This window comes from Canis aureus, chromosome 16, assembly GCF_053574225.1.
Source record: "Canis aureus isolate CA01 chromosome 16, VMU_Caureus_v.1.0, whole genome shotgun sequence".
Taxonomy (NCBI): domain Eukaryota; kingdom Metazoa; phylum Chordata; class Mammalia; order Carnivora; family Canidae; genus Canis; species Canis aureus.
The window spans coordinates 58,850,399-58,867,640 of NC_135626.1; the positions used below are offsets into that span (position 1 = coordinate 58,850,399).

General features: G+C 47.6%; 1 protein-coding gene across 5 annotated transcripts in view; it reads right to left on the minus strand.

Annotated features, from left to right (window-relative positions):
- The window catches only part of RNF157 (ring finger protein 157), a 78,924-nt gene that overhangs the window by 10,105 nt on the left and 51,577 nt on the right, over positions 1-17,242 (minus strand). For all 5 annotated transcript variants that reach the window (XM_077854327.1, XM_077854323.1, XM_077854324.1 and 2 more), the window contains 14 exons: positions 13,088-13,234; positions 12,510-12,627; positions 11,993-12,059; positions 11,663-11,706; positions 11,258-11,305; positions 8,694-8,765; positions 8,030-8,189; positions 7,771-7,883; positions 4,988-5,226; positions 4,153-4,261; positions 2,433-2,544; positions 1,799-1,986; positions 1,455-1,520; positions 158-206 (listed from right to left, as the gene is read on the minus strand). In XM_077854327.1, coding sequence (XP_077710453.1) covers positions 158-206; positions 1,455-1,520; positions 1,799-1,986; positions 2,433-2,544; positions 4,153-4,261; positions 4,988-5,226; positions 7,771-7,883; positions 8,030-8,189; positions 8,694-8,765; positions 11,258-11,305; positions 11,663-11,706; positions 11,993-12,059; positions 12,510-12,627; positions 13,088-13,234 — 1,532 coding nt within the window. The remainder of the gene's footprint in view (positions 1-157; positions 207-1,454; positions 1,521-1,798; positions 1,987-2,432; positions 2,545-4,152; positions 4,262-4,987; positions 5,227-7,770; positions 7,884-8,029; positions 8,190-8,693; positions 8,766-11,257; positions 11,306-11,662; positions 11,707-11,992; positions 12,060-12,509; positions 12,628-13,087; positions 13,235-17,242) is intronic.

Genomic DNA, 17,242 nt, shown 5'->3' on the forward strand with positions numbered 1-17,242 from the left:
TGCCTGCTCTGATAGTCCATCAAGAAGACAATCTTTCCCCAACAGCCACACAACTGAGTAGTGCCACCAAGTCATAACTGGTACCCCTTTCTCTACCCATTAAAGAATACCCAGGAAAGAAATCTAATAAGAGGGAGCAAAGGACCAGGTCTTTTACCATCTTCTTGTGTGGGTGATCCATCCTCTTCCTCTATAACATCATTTCCCTAGGACAGAAGGAAGGTGCTATGAGTTATAAAAACAGTAAAATGAATATATTGATCAGTTAAAGACAGAAGTAACTGGGCTAATGGTATCTCACGCTGGGGCCTTCGTCAATAGTATACATTGTCCATTGTGTTTGAGAAGCCTAGGAGGCCTGGAAGATACAGATTTTGCTTGGGGAGGCATGGTCTGCCCATAGGGACCAGGTCTGAGGCCTGTTACAGACGTACCCAGGGAATTTCAGGAATAGCTTTGGCAAGAGTTTATCTCATACTGTTTCTTGAAGGTGGAAATAAATGTCAAATGAAAAAGCAGCTAGTATGATCATAAAACTTCCAGAAATTCCTTAGCATCCCAAACTCTCTCCAGATACTCCCATGAGAGCATCATGCTCAAGAAAAAGTTCTAGTGGGGCAGCCTGGGTGGCTCAGCGGTTTAGCACCGACTTTGGCCCAGGGCCTAATCCTGAAGTCCCGGGATCAAGTCCCACATCAGGCTCCCTGCATGGAGTCTGCTTCTCCCTCTGCCTGTGTCTCTGCCTCTCTCTCTGTGTCTCTCATGAATAAATAAATAAAATCTTAAAAAAAAAAAAGAAGAAAGAAAGAAAGAAAGAAAGAAAGAAAAGAAAAAGTTCTAGTGCCCTCCTTGTGACCTGAGCATTTCATGCATTTCCTGAACATCTCCACCAGGGCATCCTCATGCTGACTTGTAATCCTGCCATGGAGCTCCTGGATGAGTATATAGTTTATTTATTTTTTTAGTAATCTCTATATCCAACGTGGGGCCTGAACTGACAACCCTGAGATTAAGAGTTGTATGCTCTTCTGACTGAGCCAGCCAGGTGCCCCTGGATGAGTATATATAGTCAGGGGGAGGCGGAGGCCAAAACCAAGTCACTGGGGTCTTTATGTCTTCCAGTGCCAGGAGGTGCCTGTGACGCAGTCCTTCTGGGTAAATGCGAAGTGAACGAAGGATGATCACATTCTCAAGTCTAGGGTCTGGATGGGAAGAGCTCCCTCTAGGACTCACTCCACACCTTTTACGCAGTGACCAATACGATGGGCTAAGGGACCATCCACCAACCAGAGTGCATGGCTACTCTTCCCTCTATACCACAGCCCGCCCCTAACTGAGCCAAGCACACCACCTTGGAAGGCTTCTTCCAGAACAGACCCCAGCCTACTGCGTCCCCCGCCAGTGCCAACAGCCCCTCTGATGGGAGGGAGCCCTGCGCCCGCCGTTGGTGGTACCTCTGCATCCTGCTCTTCAGCGGCGAGGCCAACGAAGTTGCTGTCTGGAGATGCTGCTGGTGTCACCTGCCGAAGAGCAACAGAAATCAAGGCACAGACATCACTGCTCTCCTACCCAGCCCACAGGGCAGCAAATCCAAACCAAGTCCTTGGGACAGAAGTGGCACCAAACAGGAGTCAGACGTGAGGGAGTCTTTGATTCAATGGCCCTACCTTGTTTTCCAGGGCACTTCTGGGCACAGCAGGGGACTTGGCAGTATCCCCGGCAGACCTTAGGTTGAGCTACTTTGGATGCATGTGCAGCGCACAAAGCAGCAAAGACAATCACTGTGCTCCTCCCTTACCTCTGCTTCTTCTGAGGGGGCCCTGCTGGCAGCCTGGGGTGAAGGGAGGGCCTCTCCCTCTTCTTCAGTGCCAGGGGCGATGTAGGAGCCAGACATGGAGGAGACTGTGTCGGTGCTGATCTGGGAGTGCTGGCTCTGGGAGGACACCATGGACATGACTGACTGGGCCAGGCTGCTGCTGGCAGGGTCTGTGGAGTCAGGGGCAGAAGGAAGGAGCCGGGAGGTCAGGTATGGCTTCTCTGAGCTGACCGAGGAGCAGAGCAACCTCCCCGTTCTCACGCAGTAAGGACCAGAGTGGCCTCACCACAGCCTCACCAATAAAGGTCTAGGTTTAAAATTTTCCAAGGTTCTGCTCCTTTACATTTTAGGGCTCAGAACTCAATCCAGGGAGCAAGAATCTGCTTGTCCCTGACCCAGCATTGAAGGAACCCATGGTGGCAGGGCCGGGGTGGGGGGGTGAGATGAGCCCTCCCCCCAGCTGTCAGCAGGACCCCCTGGCCTCTGAGAGGGGCCTGGTTTTCATGCAGCTTCGGTATTGACCTGCTGGTCCCAAGTCTGCCCACAGGAGCTATCAGGAGTGCCACAGACTAGGCTGAGCAGAAGAACATGCAATGGTTCCTGCTCCCTCATGTACCTTCTGGGGAGGAAATTGTGGAAGAGAGAGGCGTCCCTGTGCAAGACGACTGGTCAATAGCTCCCGAGGATGACAGGGTAAGATTTTCACTTTCTGGGGTTACATCACATTCCTGGAGGGAAGCAGAGGAAGGTGTAAGGGCAGGGGACTGGGTAAGGAGGAGGCGGAGGACACTGGGAGGGCCCTGGGCCCCATTGTCAGGAGGTTGCGTGCAGAGCAGGGACGGTTTCTCTTTTGTCTTCCCTCCTCTGCAGCCCTGGCCCGGAATGGCTGCCTCCCAGGGGAGGTGAAAACTTCAGTCAGCACATCCTGCCTGAGGCTCAGCATCTGCTAGGGCCACACAAAGACTGCAGCTCAGGTGACACAGGTCACCCAGCAGCTGTGACACGGGAACCACCCCGGGTTTCCCAGGATTATAAACCACTTTCCTTCTGAAGAACACAAAACCAGCAGAGGCCTCACTGCCTGCAAGGCGTCTCTAACTTGGATATCGGGTTAGTCCCAGCTCTATGGACCTCACACAAACACTACCTTTGCCTCATGACCCACTCCTGACACCCAGCTATCGGCCACCTGGGCCAGTATCCTCACCTCTCCCAGGCAGATGGGGATTCTGTCCCCATACCCTTTTCTCCATGAGTTTTTTTTTTTTTAAGTAGGTTCCACACCCAACATGGGGCTCGAACTCATGACCCTGAGATCAAGCGTCACAAGCTCCACCAACTGAGCTGACGAGGCGCCCCAGAGAGTTCAGGCACTCCCACCTGCCTGGGCCAGCGGAGCCATCCTGAGGCCTCAGATGCTCTCTGGGGGACCATGCTGCAACCGTGTCATATGGGCCTTTGTGGGCAACACTCTTGCATACCACTGGTCTGCTCAGAGCACCAGCTTCTGCTCTGTGCCTTTGCACGGACTGCTTCACCACCTGGAATGCTTCTCTCACTTTTTTCTACAAGTCTAAAAAAAGCCAAGATCCAGCTCAAATGCTACTCCTCCACCACACTTCCCTGGTTTTCACTACATAACATAATCTCTCGTGTCTCTGCCACAGCACCGTACTGTCCTTTTGTGGGGGCAGTTCTCTACAGTTAATATTCATTCATTCTCTATAGCTAAGATTCATTCATTCAGGGATGCCTGGGTGGCTCAGTTGGTTAGGCATCCACGCTTGGTTTCGGCTCAGGTCATGACCTCATGGGTCATGGAATCAGGTGCTGCATTAGGCTCTATGCTCTCCAGGGAGCCTGCCTGAGATTCTTTCCCTCTGTTCCTCCCCCCATTTGAGCACTCTCGCTCTCTCTCACACAAATAAATAAATCTTAAAAGTAAAAAAAGAATCATTCATTCATCCAACAAATACATACTGAACAACAACTGTGTGCTAGACATAGTGCTGTTAGTTGTATGTATGTCTGGTCCTCAGCTAGACCCCGAGCTCCCAAGGTCAGGGACCACTTTATCATCTTTGCCTTTTCCAATCTACCTGGCTAACTGCCATACAGAGACAGTTCTGCCACTGTTCTCGGCGTACAGAACAGTGCCTGGCACATAACATAGGCTCAATATATTGTTGAAAGGATGAATGGAATGAAGCTTTGGCTCCTGTCTCAAAGAATGTTCCATAGTACCTGAGGAGCGAATGAAAGCAGATGGACCTGGAGAGGCTGGCAAGACAAAAGTACCCGCCATCCAACGTCCGAGAAATGGAGACTGAGATTACCTCTTCCAGATGCTGGGCTGATGGCCTCTGAGAGAGCTGGGTGTCTGACTCACTGCAAGAACGCTCATCGTCCTCTTCATGCAACACAGAAGAATTCTGGGAAACAGACCTGCAGAAGTCCAGGGAGAGGAGCATCTGAAGCCAGTATCCCTGTAAAGAACTGAACCGGCCTGCACTCTCATTAGCCTGCTCTCACAGGAGGAAGAGGACCCAGAGGGCTGGGTGGGGGACACCCAGGTCTTCTGAAGGAGGGCGTGTTGAGAAAGAACACTAAGGAGGGAGTGAGCTTTTCTAGGGGTCAGAAAATCGCAGTTTTGCCTTGAACTCCTTCAATACCTTGGGTCTGGACTGGGGGAAAAACCACTGACAGTTTTAGGGTCTCAATATTTTTACCTATAAAACATGCTCCTTAACTCTGCCACAGAAAGCTTTTCAGGACTTGTGCCCAATTGGGTTTCAATGCATAAGAGGTACAGGTACAGAGCACAGGGTTCCTTCAGTTTTTAGACTAAGCGGTGCCCACCACGGGCTTCCCTGATCCCAGGGATGTCCTCTTCCCCACCCCGTCCCCCCACCCAAGAACACCTGCGATTTTCCTGCCTGGATTCTCCGAAGTACCCACATGCCACCTTATCTCCCCCTCCTAAAGGATGGGATAACCTCCTGCCTGAGGGGTAGCCCCAGGTCTTCAGTGAAACCAAGCTGGGAACAGCCTGGAGGGTCTACACTGCTCCAGTGACCCAGGACGTGAGCCAGTAGCGAGGAGGCGAAAGACAGAAGAAAAGCATATCATCAGGGAACCCAGGGTAAACACTGTTGAACACCAACCACTCACTTAGAGAGACTCTTTTTGAGTTTGATTCCTTGGCTGCTGCAATCAGACAGGCGGTCGAGCGGGGAGAGCGTCCTGACCGGGGGCAGGTGGCCATCGCTGCCATAGGAGGGCAGCATTCCTGAGAGGTGGCCGTCTCCAAGCACGTGGAGTGCAGGGACCGCTGGGGATGGGGTGAGGGGCCCATTGAGAGCTTCCAGAAGAGACACCACTTCATAACCTGGTGGAATGTTCTCTGAGGACTGGGGGAATCAGAGACAGGTTGAAACATTAATTAAGTACTCTTTGTTTTATGGCACGATCATGTTTCCTACTCTAATCTGAAAAAATGTTTTCTTTTACATCTGATCCGGCAAGAAGAGCTTCTGTAAAATAAGCCAAAGGATAATAAAATGTCAAAGAAACACATAGTCCTAGATTCCACTTATAGATGAACTTTTTTTTAAAGATTTATTTATTTATTCATGAGAGACACAGAGAGAGAGAGGCAGAGACAGAGGCAGAGGGAGAAGCAGGCTCCTTGCAGGGGATCCTGGATCATGCCCCGAGCCAGAAGGCAGATGCTCAACCACTGAGCCACCCAGGCATCCCTACAGATAAACTTCTTCCTCGTAATATTTATTTTTCTAACTAAAATGGAAATATGTGTTCATTATAGGAAACTTTCAAAAGACTTAAAGGTAAAAAATATTAAAGGTAGAAAAGGGGGGTAGGGGTGGAAATAATCAATAATCAAAGTAAAACTTTTATTACCATTTTGGTATGTGTTCTTCCAACTTTTTTCCCTGTTCAATTTACACACTTGTACTCTGTAAATAACAATTTTATTTCCTGCTTATGTCAGCAAACTAAGTATTTCCTTTCATACATGTCCCCTTTTCATAGAGTCCATGTTTCCTACTTACTCTACTTGTGCTGGGGATTTAGCTGCGTCCAACATTTCCTACTGTAGACCACATTTTGAAGAACATCCTTGTGTATGAATCTTTATTTCTTTTTTGAAGATTTAATTGGTTTTACTAAATGATTCGTGAATTGGGCAACATCCATCTAGCAAGTAGACAGATGCTCCCACAAACCTTTTCTTTTTTTTCAGATTGTCTTCTTGGTATTAAATTCTTAGATCTGGGCAGTCCGGGTGGCTCAGAGGTTTAGCACCACCTTCAGCCCAAGGTTTGATCCTGGAGACCTGGGATGGAGTCCCATGTCAGGCTCCCTGCACGGAGCCTGCTTCTCCCTTGGACCCTCTCTCTCTCTCTCTCTCTCTCTTTCTGTGTCTCTTGTGAATAAATAAATAAAATCTTTAAAAATAAATATAATAAATTCTTAGATCTTAGATTACCAGAGATAAATGTTCTTAAGGCTCTTGATGTATATAACTACTCTGTTTTGTTTCTCCAACAATCCTATAAGTAGTACAAAGAACCTATTTTAACTGCTTCTCTGCCAGCATAGAGTCTCTCTCTTTTTAAGATTTTATTTATTTGAGAGACAGAGTGAGCACCTGTGTATAAGTGAACCAGGGAAGGAGCAGAGCGGGAGGAAGAGAGAGAGAATCTGAAGCAGACACTGTGCTCAGCGCTGAGCTCAATGCAAGGCTCTGTCTCATGACCCCAAGATCTTGATCTGAGCTGAAACCAAGAGGCAATGCTTAACTAACTGCACCACCAGGTACCCTTCATGGAGTCTCCTTTAAAAAGCTTTAGAATCTGAAAGGTGAAAAATGGTATCTCATTTTAATTTGCATATTGTGGGTTTTTAATGTGGTTAACTTAAAAAAAAATTGTTTAACCCGCTAAGCAGCCTCTTCTGAGAATTTTTAAAAGTATCCTTTGTCTATTTTCTGTTTGATTCATAGGAGCCATGGCAAAGAAAGGCAAAGCCTTTCCTCTGATATAAATGTGAAGATATTTTTTCTTTAAATGATTTGTTGTTTGCCTTTTAATTTTAATCTTTATACATCTGAATTTTAAAGTTTTTTATGTGGTAAAAATCTACACATTTTTTTAGTAATGTCCCTCTGCTTTTAAGCTTAGAGAATCCTCTCCCATTGAAAGTCAACTAAAGAATCGTCTAGAATTTATTCTGTCTTTAATGTTTGGTTTGCTTTGCTTTAATATAGTTAACTAGTTACTCCATCTGGAATTTATTTGTTAATCTGGTATGGAGTGAGTGCTAAGCTGATTTTTCCTCCCTAAATAGCTAACTAATTATGCTAATACCACATGCAGAATGACAGCCCTCCTCTACTAGTGTGTGGATCTGAAGGCGGAGGCGCTACGACCACAGAGCTTGGAGGCTGCACTGAGCACGATCACTTGCACCAGAACACGGAAGTGAACTATGTCATCCACTTGATTCCCTGTGGCCGGAGCCATGAAACAGGGTAAAGAAAAAGTTACTTACCTTTTCCAGGACTCAGATAAACACAGTACATTGTATTCAAATACAAAATAATCACCCCTTGTTCCTGCTTGGGGGGAGTGCCCACTGGGATGAAGCTGCGAGGGGACTGACTATTCCAGGCGGGGTAAATATTAACAGGATGCCAATGCTGAATTCCCAGGGAGGAAAAGAGGAATTTAATGATCAGTATCCAATTTTCCGTTGTAATGCTGGTTGGTTTTAATACAACATGACCTCAGCCAGCTTACTAAATACTGCAGCGTGCCAAGGTTTAATTACTTGTTGCAAAGTCAGGTAAAGAAGGATGAAAGGTGCAAAAAGCCAGCAAGGAGACCAGAGCGCTTGCTTCCTGGGCAGTCCCGGTGCTCAGCCCAACTTACCGAATGCTCTTCCGAGTCAGACGTCTGGGATGAGATGATGGGGTTAAAGCTGGTGGGAGACAAGGGGCCCAATTTTTTCCTCATGGCCCGGATCTGAAGCAGTGCCCGAAAGGCTAGAAGGAGGAAAAGGGTCATCAGACCACCCTGATGCCAAAGTCAGGGTGAACAAGAGCCCAAGCAGAAACCACAGCCCCCCTCCCGGTGCCAGTCAGCCTGCAGACCCTCCCGTGGGGTCTGGGCCTGAGGCTCTGGGACTCACGCAGTCGGCAGATGGGGCAGTTGTTTGCCTGGTAGCGCAGCGTGTCAGCGCACGTGTTACAGAGGCAGAGGTGGCGACAGGGCAGGATCAAGGTGTCCCGCACATCTGAGAGACACACCACACACTCAGCACTGTTATCGCTTACTTCATCCTCAGCCACCTGTCCCAGGAGACAGAAATGTAGCCAGTGATACAAAGACCCCAGCGTCCTCTATTTTCTTTATAAGCAGCTTGCCCCAAGAGCTGAGACAAGTAGGAAGAACAAAATCTGACACTCACTTTGGACTTTACAGTTTAGCAAGTGAATTCGCATACTCGGTTTCCCTCATTCTGGGAGCTGTTTATCTCCAGCTCATCTGCGGGGGCTCAGAGTGTTGGGGCGAAACACAGGGAGATCACACAGGGAAGGGCAGGGGCCAAGTGAGAACCCTACCGGGTAACCGAGTGGCCAGGGCTCTCAGAGAAATTAATCCAAACCTGCCAATGCTTTTCATTTCCAAAGTGATATAAGCATAAGCATCTGGAATGAGGAAGAAAATACCCTCTTCGGACCAAACTGATACCAGAGTTTGGCAGGCTAATTTCCCTAGATCCTAGCTTTATCGGAGCATTTCTCCCTCTGCCTCCCGGGAAAAGCACATTCAGAATTTTGGATAGAACTTGCCTTAGAATCTTGTGTGTTGTACTTGTTTTCAATTCCATAGATCTCCTGAAGGAGGTAGCTGACGCCATCTACCTGAAGAGCAAACAGCAAAGTTCAAGGGCAGACTGATTCACCCCAGAGAAAGTGGGAACTCGCCCCTCAACCTTCTCTGGTAACCAAGGACTACTGATTCACAATGAAAAAAATCAAAGGCCTAGACAAATAAAGGATGCTTTTATTTACTTATGTTTTCTCTTTGACGGGGGTGGGGAGGGGTGTAGAAAATCAAATGTTTAATTCACCCACCATTATACCCAAAAGGGAACATAAAAGTTCACAGTACAACGTGTACTGCCGCTCACGGTTACAGATAGTTAAGAAAGCATAGTTAAGAAAGGCACAGACCAGCAAAACGATAGAGGAATATGCATCAAAATAAGAGCATTAACTATGTAATAGAAGTTAAGTGTGGACCTTACAAAAATAAAGGAATGGAGGGGTTCCTGGGTGACTCAGTCAGTCAAGCATCTGACTCTGGGTTTTGGCTCAGGTCTTGATCTCAGGGTAGTGAGATCCAGCCCTGCACGGGGCTCCGTGCTGAGCCAACAGCCTGCTAAAGTTTCTCTCTCCCTCTCCCTCTGTCCCTCCCCACCTTGCTCTCTCTTTCTCTAAAGTAAATACATAAACCTTTTTAAAAAATATTTTATTTTTCTTTAAAGATTAATTATTTTTAGAAAGAGTGAGCACAAACAGCAGGAAGGGCAGAGGAAGAGGGAGAGAATCTCCAGCAGACTCCACACTGTGCACGGAGCCCGATGTGGATTTGATCCCAAGACCCTGAACTGAAATCAAGAGCTGATGCTTAACTGACTGATCCACCCTGGCACTGCATAAATAAATCAATCTTTAAAAAAAATTAATAAAGGAATGGAAAAGAAAAAGAGAGGAGAAGAAACAGGCAGGGGAAAGAGGGGAACACACTACAAGTAAAGAGGGACAGTAGGACCTTGAATGGGAGGCCGACTAAGCCCCTCCACCTGCACGAGGCACCCCACTGCCCACACAGCCAGGGACCCCTCCTGGCCGTATTCCTTAAAATCCCAACTTTAATGCCCACTTGCCCTACACTGGGCCTTTCCTGTTTCTTTGCGGGAGCCCCTTCCACCTTCTGCTTCACCTGTCTCACTGGTCCCCTCCCCTAAGACCTAGCCTGTCACTGATTTCATATCTCACGATCCAGCTTGACAGACTGTGTTGCTAATGCCAATTGAGCAATAGGAAAATAGATAAACCGTTTCCATACTATCTAGTTGTCCTAGAGAATGAGGCCTCCCCACAAGACAACTCACCAAGGCCTGGCCTTCCCTGGGCTCAGGATGTGTTTCCTCCTCTGCTTCTTACAAATTTTTTAAGATTTTATTTATTTATTCATGAGAGACACAGAGAGAGAGAGAGAGAGAGGCAGAGACACAGGCAGAGGGAGAAGCAGGCTCCACGCAGGGAGCCCAACGTGGGACTCGATCATGGGTCTCCAGGATCACACCCTGGGCTGAAGGCGGCGCAAAACCGCTGAGCCACCTGGGTTACCCTCCCTCTTACAACTTATTTCAACCTACTGATTGATTAGATTGGAAAGGATATTTTTTTTTTTTTTGTTTTTTTTTTAAATTTTATTTATTTATGATAGTCACACAGAGAGAGAGAGAGGCAGAGACACAGGCAGAGGGAGAAGCAGGCTCCATGCACCGGGAGCCCGACGTGGGAATCGATCCCGGGTCTCCAGGATCGCGCCCTGGGCCAAAGGCAGGCGCCAAACCGCTGCGCCACCCAGGGATCCCGTTTGGAAAGGATATTATCAACAAATTTATACTAAGGTGTTATTGACTGCTACTGACCTCATGAAGAGGGGAGAGCACTTAACTCCAATGAATGAATAATCCAGAATTTCAGACATCTATCACCCATCTGCAGGGGGGCCTACCAATGCCACTGGCACTACTCTTCCCTCCTCACTCTCCATGACTCTGCTCCCACCCCTGCAAGAGTGGGAAAAAAGGGCTGGCACACAGCAGGGGTTAGGACTTCAAGCAGACATATGCATAACTTGCTGGTCATTCTGGAAGAGGGCAGATGGCCAGCAAACCTGGGATGTTAGAAAAGCAGTAGTGGGATGAATTAAGCCAAGGGCCCTAATTGGCTCTGAATTGGACCCCAACACTTTATCCTTTAGTTTGGAATGTTTCTCACCCTGGCATTTTGAATAAAAGAAGCTCTCCCTAAACCTAATGTCAAGAGACAAATCTTGTCCTTTCATTTCTCAAGTCCTTTGCTCAGATAGTGGCTGTCTCAACACCAACAATTCTGGAACAATAAAGACACCAAAAATCAGTATTCCTTTCAGGCCACCCACAGAGTCTCTAACACACAAAACCACTTTTTTTTTTTTTTTTTTTACTTTTCTTTGATTTAAAAAAAGGGGGATGGAAGAGAAAGAAGGGTGCTTAGCAAAAGGGAAAAAAAGAGAGATAAAAAAAAAAAAAGAAGGGTGGGGGGACGCCAAAGATCCCTGGCCATCAAATACTTACCACTTGTTTCTGTTTGAGGGGCTTGACACAGAAGGTTCCATCAGTGTGCTGAAATGAAAAAGGACAGTTATGACCAGGAAGGAGGGGCAATAAGGCACCAGGTGTTCTCGTTACTCCTCTCAATTACACTTGCAGGCGATTACAGACTCCTCATACCCGCGGGGCCTTCCAAGTACCCAGTCGGACCCTTCCACGTTAAGAAGAGGAAACCAAGGCTTTGGGAGCTGCAGGTTATGCAAGTTGGCAGCAGGGCTGGAACTAGACCCAAACGGAAGGAGCCCCCCACAGGGGACCCTGGCCTCTGAGCCGGACTCATCCTGCTGTGCTCAGGCAGCCAGCAAACAGGACTGCACATGGCCCCGCACAGTTAAATGTAATAAAGTAAGGCCCTGTAAAGTTACTCACCTTTTCAAAAGTGCCCAGCAGTACATGGCAATGGCCAAAATACTCTGAAAAAACAAAAAAATAAAGGCATACGGATGAAAAGGAGAGCCCAACATCACACCATGATGCCCATTTACCTTCCCGGATTCCCTGCAACTGGCAAACTAACGCTCTGGGCTGTCAGGAGAAGGGGTGAATTCTGTAACCCAGTGCTGCTCTAGTCAGTCTGAGGAGACTGCCTGCTGGGACCCCACAGAGAGGGCATGTTGGTCCAGGGCCACAGTGGCTGCCAGGCCTGTGCACCACAAAAGGGCAACGTGTACAGCAAAAGAAGACAGAAGGTGCCATTACCATCTCCTTCATCCACCACGGCGTGGACCACTAAAGGGTAAACCTCTCGGTCCAGATCAAAGCCAAGCTGAAGACAAAGAAGAGGGATAAAAAAGAAAAAAGACTTAACATGTTGAAATGGCACAATAGTCCACCAGAGAGGGAGGTGTCGTCAAGAAGCATTAATTTCATCTCTGCTCTCACTCATCAACCTCGTGACCAACTAAGTCTGTTTAATGGATGCCACTGTTTCTAAAGCCTCGTGGCTATAAAGCCCTCTAACTTGCAGGTTCATTTCTTTGAACACAGCTTTCTCCAAGTATCTGAGGTGAATGGGCTACTTGGGAACAGAAAAATGAACGACATTAGGTCCATCTGCTTAAGGGCACGAAGGGGAGCATGGCCTCCAAGCATCCAGGCAGCCCGGGCACTGCTGGCCGCAGTCCTGATGAGGCCCTAGGCCACTCTAGGTCTCCATGAGGAACCTGCTCCTGCGCTTCCTCCCAGCAGCCTGTCACCTCGTCCAGGGGCAGCTCACCTCCTCCTCTGCCCACTCCGAGGGGTCCACGGTGTGGGAGGGCAAGCAGAACTGCTGACACACCCCTCGCTTGTAGTGCACCGTCTCCGACTGGAGGCTGTTGTCTCTGGGGATGTAGCTGTTGAGCAAAAGGGAAGCAAAGCAAAAGTCAGCATCTAGTCCAGATGGATGGGCCGTTTCCTCTGTCCCATGCCTGGTCCCAATATCAACAGGCTCTAGGTATAGAGAAGAAAAGGAAAGAAAATATTTCCTTTATAATCCGTTTCCTTTGCTCTTGCTTGGTCAGGCCGCTAAACTTATCTATTCAATCCATATATCCACAGAAACGTAGCTTAATAGATTTTTTTTTTAAATAGTATCTCGATGAAATGAAAGGTTCTGCTGCCATCTGCCACAGCACAAGATGGCACGATTTGAAGGGGAAAGGTGAGGAGGTGGGGGTCTGCAGAAGAAAATCCAAATTCAGGAGCCAGATCTCACCTGGTGGTAAAAAAGGTTTTCTTCCATGGGTGAGTGTGGAAGGCGTGGACTCTCACGCATCTGGGAAGGATGTGGCTCCCCTGGGCTCTTGTTCTTACCTGGCAATCCCATTCTGGAACTCTTCCGTGGCCTGATAGTAGATGGTGATGGCCACCCGAGCATCAGTGTCAAAGGTGAACTCCACGTTGTAGTGGACTTTAGCTCTGCTGGCCTCTTCTCCAGGGGTCTTCACTTCCTCGGCACACCTAGAGAACCACAAAGACTCAGCATTTTGGGGACTGCAAATCAGTATTTTTAAATTCATCTTTTAAGATTTTTAAGATTTTATTTGTTCATTCATGAGAGACAGAGAGAGAGAGAGAGAGAGAGACGCAGAGGCACAGGCAGAGAGAGAAGCAGGCTCCCTGCAGGGAGTCAGGTGTGGGACTTGATTCCAGGACCCTGAATCACGCCCTGAGCCAAAGGCAGATGTTCAATGGCTGAGCCACCCCGGCGTACCATATCTCTATTAAAAAAAAAAGATTTTAAAAATTTATTTGAGAAAAAGAATGAGAATGAGCAGGAAGGAGGGGCAGAGGGAGAGACAGAGAGAGAAGCAAACGCCCTGTTGAGCAGGGGGCCCAACATGAGGCTCGAGCCCAGGATTCAGAGATTACGCCCTGGGCGGAAGGCAGACACTTAACCAAATGAGCCACCCAAGTGCCCTCTCTCTCTCTCCTTTTTCTAACTTGATTCATTGTGAGCTTCTCTCCATGGCCACAGGCTTAGGCCTACATCTTCATTCCAAATGATGGCCAAATACCTCAGGACCACTGTTGTGGAGCATTTAGGTGGTATCTGATAACTTCGAGGAGCTACAATGAACACTTGTACATTGGTCAGACCTTGCTTCCCCCCCCCCCATAATCAGAGTTACTAATCATAGTTTACCTAGTTTCCACAAGGCTTGTCACAAAACCAGCAGGCCCCTTCCTCTTCCTCCTCTTCAGAGACCATCTTTACCTCTTTTAGCTGCTCATTTTGGCATTTACCTGCATGTTTCTATAGAACATGCTTGGATGATTCTTGACTTTTCAGTTTCAGGCATTATCCACTGACTTTCTACCATGGGAGCCAAGATTTCTTTCTCTTTCACCATGCTGCCTCATATAACTACCCCCCACTCCACCCCACCTCACCCCAGCGAATCATGAGCTACATTATGATTCTGGTAGTTCATGTTTGTGTCTGCATTACTGCGATTATATTAATGTGATTCCCAGCTTAGCCACAGAGTAATCTCTGATTATTTTTATTTTCCTACATCAGTTTTTCTTGGGAGTTTATGCTCATTTCCTTTCTCAGTTGCTCAGTTTTCTGTGTCCTTTCTCACTGATCCAAACCCTAGCCCTCAGTTGGCTGGTTAAATCTGTGTTTAGAGGCTCTGGGTGCTCTGTACATTTAGTCTTCTTGCAGAGGTCCCCTCCAGACCCCAGGCACTCTCTCCCTGCACACAGCCGCCCAGAGCCACCCTCTCCTGTTACCCTGGGGAGTCCTACCTCTTTCCTGCATCTCCTGTCTTCCTCATGATACACTTTCATTGTGGCTGGGCCCCCCTTCCACTAGCCTCCTGGAAAAGGATGTGTTGGAGGGATAAATTTTTTGAGAGATTTTATTCTATAGTCACACTGCATTGAAAGTTTGGTTGAGTAAAGAGTTCCAGGTTATAAATACTTCTAAAAGGCCATTTGAAAGTACTGCTACATTATCTCTCAGCTTCTAGTGTTGCTCTCAAGAAGCTATTCCAATTGCTGGTCCTGTTTTCCTTTGATGTAAGATGTCCACCTTATCCATTGAGGTGGGCATTCCAGTGGTCCTTGCAATTTAGAAACTCAGGCCCTCTGGTTCTGGGAAATTTTCTTAAAATTAGTTATGTCATTAATGATGACTTCCTTCCTTCTATATTCTCTGTTCTCTTTCTAGAATCATTAGTTGGATGTGGGGCTTTGTACATAGGTACTCTATTCTATCTTTCCTTTTCTGTTTTCTGTATCTCAACCTTTTCACCCCACTTTCTGGAATATTTCAACTTTTCCTTCTCCACCCTATTGACTTTTTCATTTCTGCTACCATGTTCTTAATTTCTGAATCTTTTTTCCCTCTGTTGATTTGTACTGCCACTTGCCACTATCTTTCATGTATAGGCATCCTTACACATCTAAGAATCTTTAGTTGTCTGCTCATATGTAAGAAATTTAAAACCCCAGAGTCGATTGGGTGGCTCAGTCGCTTGAGTGTCTGACTCTTGGTTTTGTTTCAGATCATGCATGATCTTGAGGTCCTGGGATGAGCACTGTGTTGGGCTCTGCACTCAGCAGGGAGTCTCCTTCTCCCTCTCCCTCTACTCCTCCCCCTGCTTGCATGCTCTCTCTCTCTCCCAAATAAACAAAATAAAATATTTTAAAAAAGAAATTTAAAACCCCTGATTGGAACTCTGCATGCATGGTGTGGTATGGGGACCCTGGGCTTCCGTGGGGTCTTTGGAGGAATCTTCAAGGCCCATCTCTTTGGTCTTCCCATCTAGGAGGCTCCAATTCCTCAGAGACAGCGTTCCTCTCTTTGGATGAGGGCCTGGGGAGACAGGCTGGAAGGTTCAGCATCCAGTGTACCTGGCTTTTTAGTGTACCCCCCTTTTAGTACTGAGATCAACCTTAGCTGTACCTGGGTCCCCCAAATCCAGAGTCTCTGTTTTAACTTTTCCATTGAAACTCATCTGTCAGGGGATCCCTGGGTGGCTCAGTGGTTTAGCGCCTGCCTTCTGCCCAGGGCGTGATCCTGGAGTCCCGGGATCGAGTCCCACATTGGGCTCCTTGCATGGAGCCTGCTTCTCCCTCTGCCTGGGTCTCTGCCTGTCTCTCTCTCTCTCTCTCTCTCTCTCTGTGTGTGTGTCTCTCATGAATAATTAAAGAAAATCTTAAAAAAAAAAAAGAAAATCATCTGCCAGCCTTCCATCAGGGTGTGGGGAGGGCAGCTCTGGCTGTGCGGCCTAAGGGAGGGGATCTGATGGCCTCCTCAAAAGGCTTCCTGCCAATCCTCTTCATTTTAGCCATCCACTTCGGCGTCCAGAGGTCCTGATACTGCCAATTCCTGAGTCTTTGGGGGCAACAGTTCAACTGGGTGACTCTTGGCTTTTCCTTCTGCTTGCTCAGGATTCTGACTCCGGGGTCTGCTAGGTTATTTAACACTTGCCTTTGTTCTAGTCCCTAAACCACATTGGTGCAGCTCCTTTCCCATCTCCCCAGTTCTTCTGGATTGATGCTTTTAGTGGCTTTTGCTGGAAGCAAAAGATGTTCAATTCTCCATCTTTACCTGGAAATCTATGGATCAGAATCTACCCTATTCCCATAATCTCAGAAAAACAGAGCAAGAACACCATTCACTCTAACAGTTATTGAATAGCAGGTGTTTTTCCTATTATCTTGTTGGAATTCTGACCATGGCCATGAAAGGTGAAGTGTGGTGTTGCTCTCTACAGATGGGAAACTTGAAGCTCGGGACTTATGTGAGCATGGTGCTTGCAGAGCTGGGAAGCAAGCTTGTTTTCGGCTTCCAGGTGGGGTTCTGCTGGCTCTCTGCTGGAGCTGTGGCCAGGCTGCCAGGTTCAGAGGCCAGGGCCAGGGCCTCTCTGCAGCTCAGGCCTTTGAGCCATAGCTATCAGGCCATGTGTGATTAAAGAAACAAGGTGCATAGAGTGACCTCAGGAGCCTCAATCCATTCTGCTGCCACAGGGACTGCCCCAGGGAGGGGGAACTACCCTAGGGAGGGCTAGTGCCAGCTGCAGGCTGCTCCTTGGTAGAGCACCTCCATGGCCTCCTGGTCCCCAGAGCAGACTCCAGGGCTAGGGGAATAGTTGGAGAAGCAGCCAAAACTTCTGCTTTGACAAATGAAATATAAAAGTTAAGAAGAAATACAGAAAGTAAATCAGTGATTGCTTAGGTCTGGAAGAGGGTTTCAGGGAAAATGTGGAGTCATCACTAATGAGTTTATGATCTCTTTTAGGGGTGATAAAAATGTTCTCAATTTCTTTTTTTTTTTTTTAAGATTTTATTATTTATTTATGAGAGACACAGAGAGAGAGAGAGAGAGAGAGAGAGAGAGATAGAGAGAGAGGCAGAGACATAGGCAGAGGGAGAAGCAGGCTCCATGCAGGAAGCCTGACGTGGGACTCAATCCCAGGACTCCGGGATCACATCCTGAATTGAAGGCAGACACTC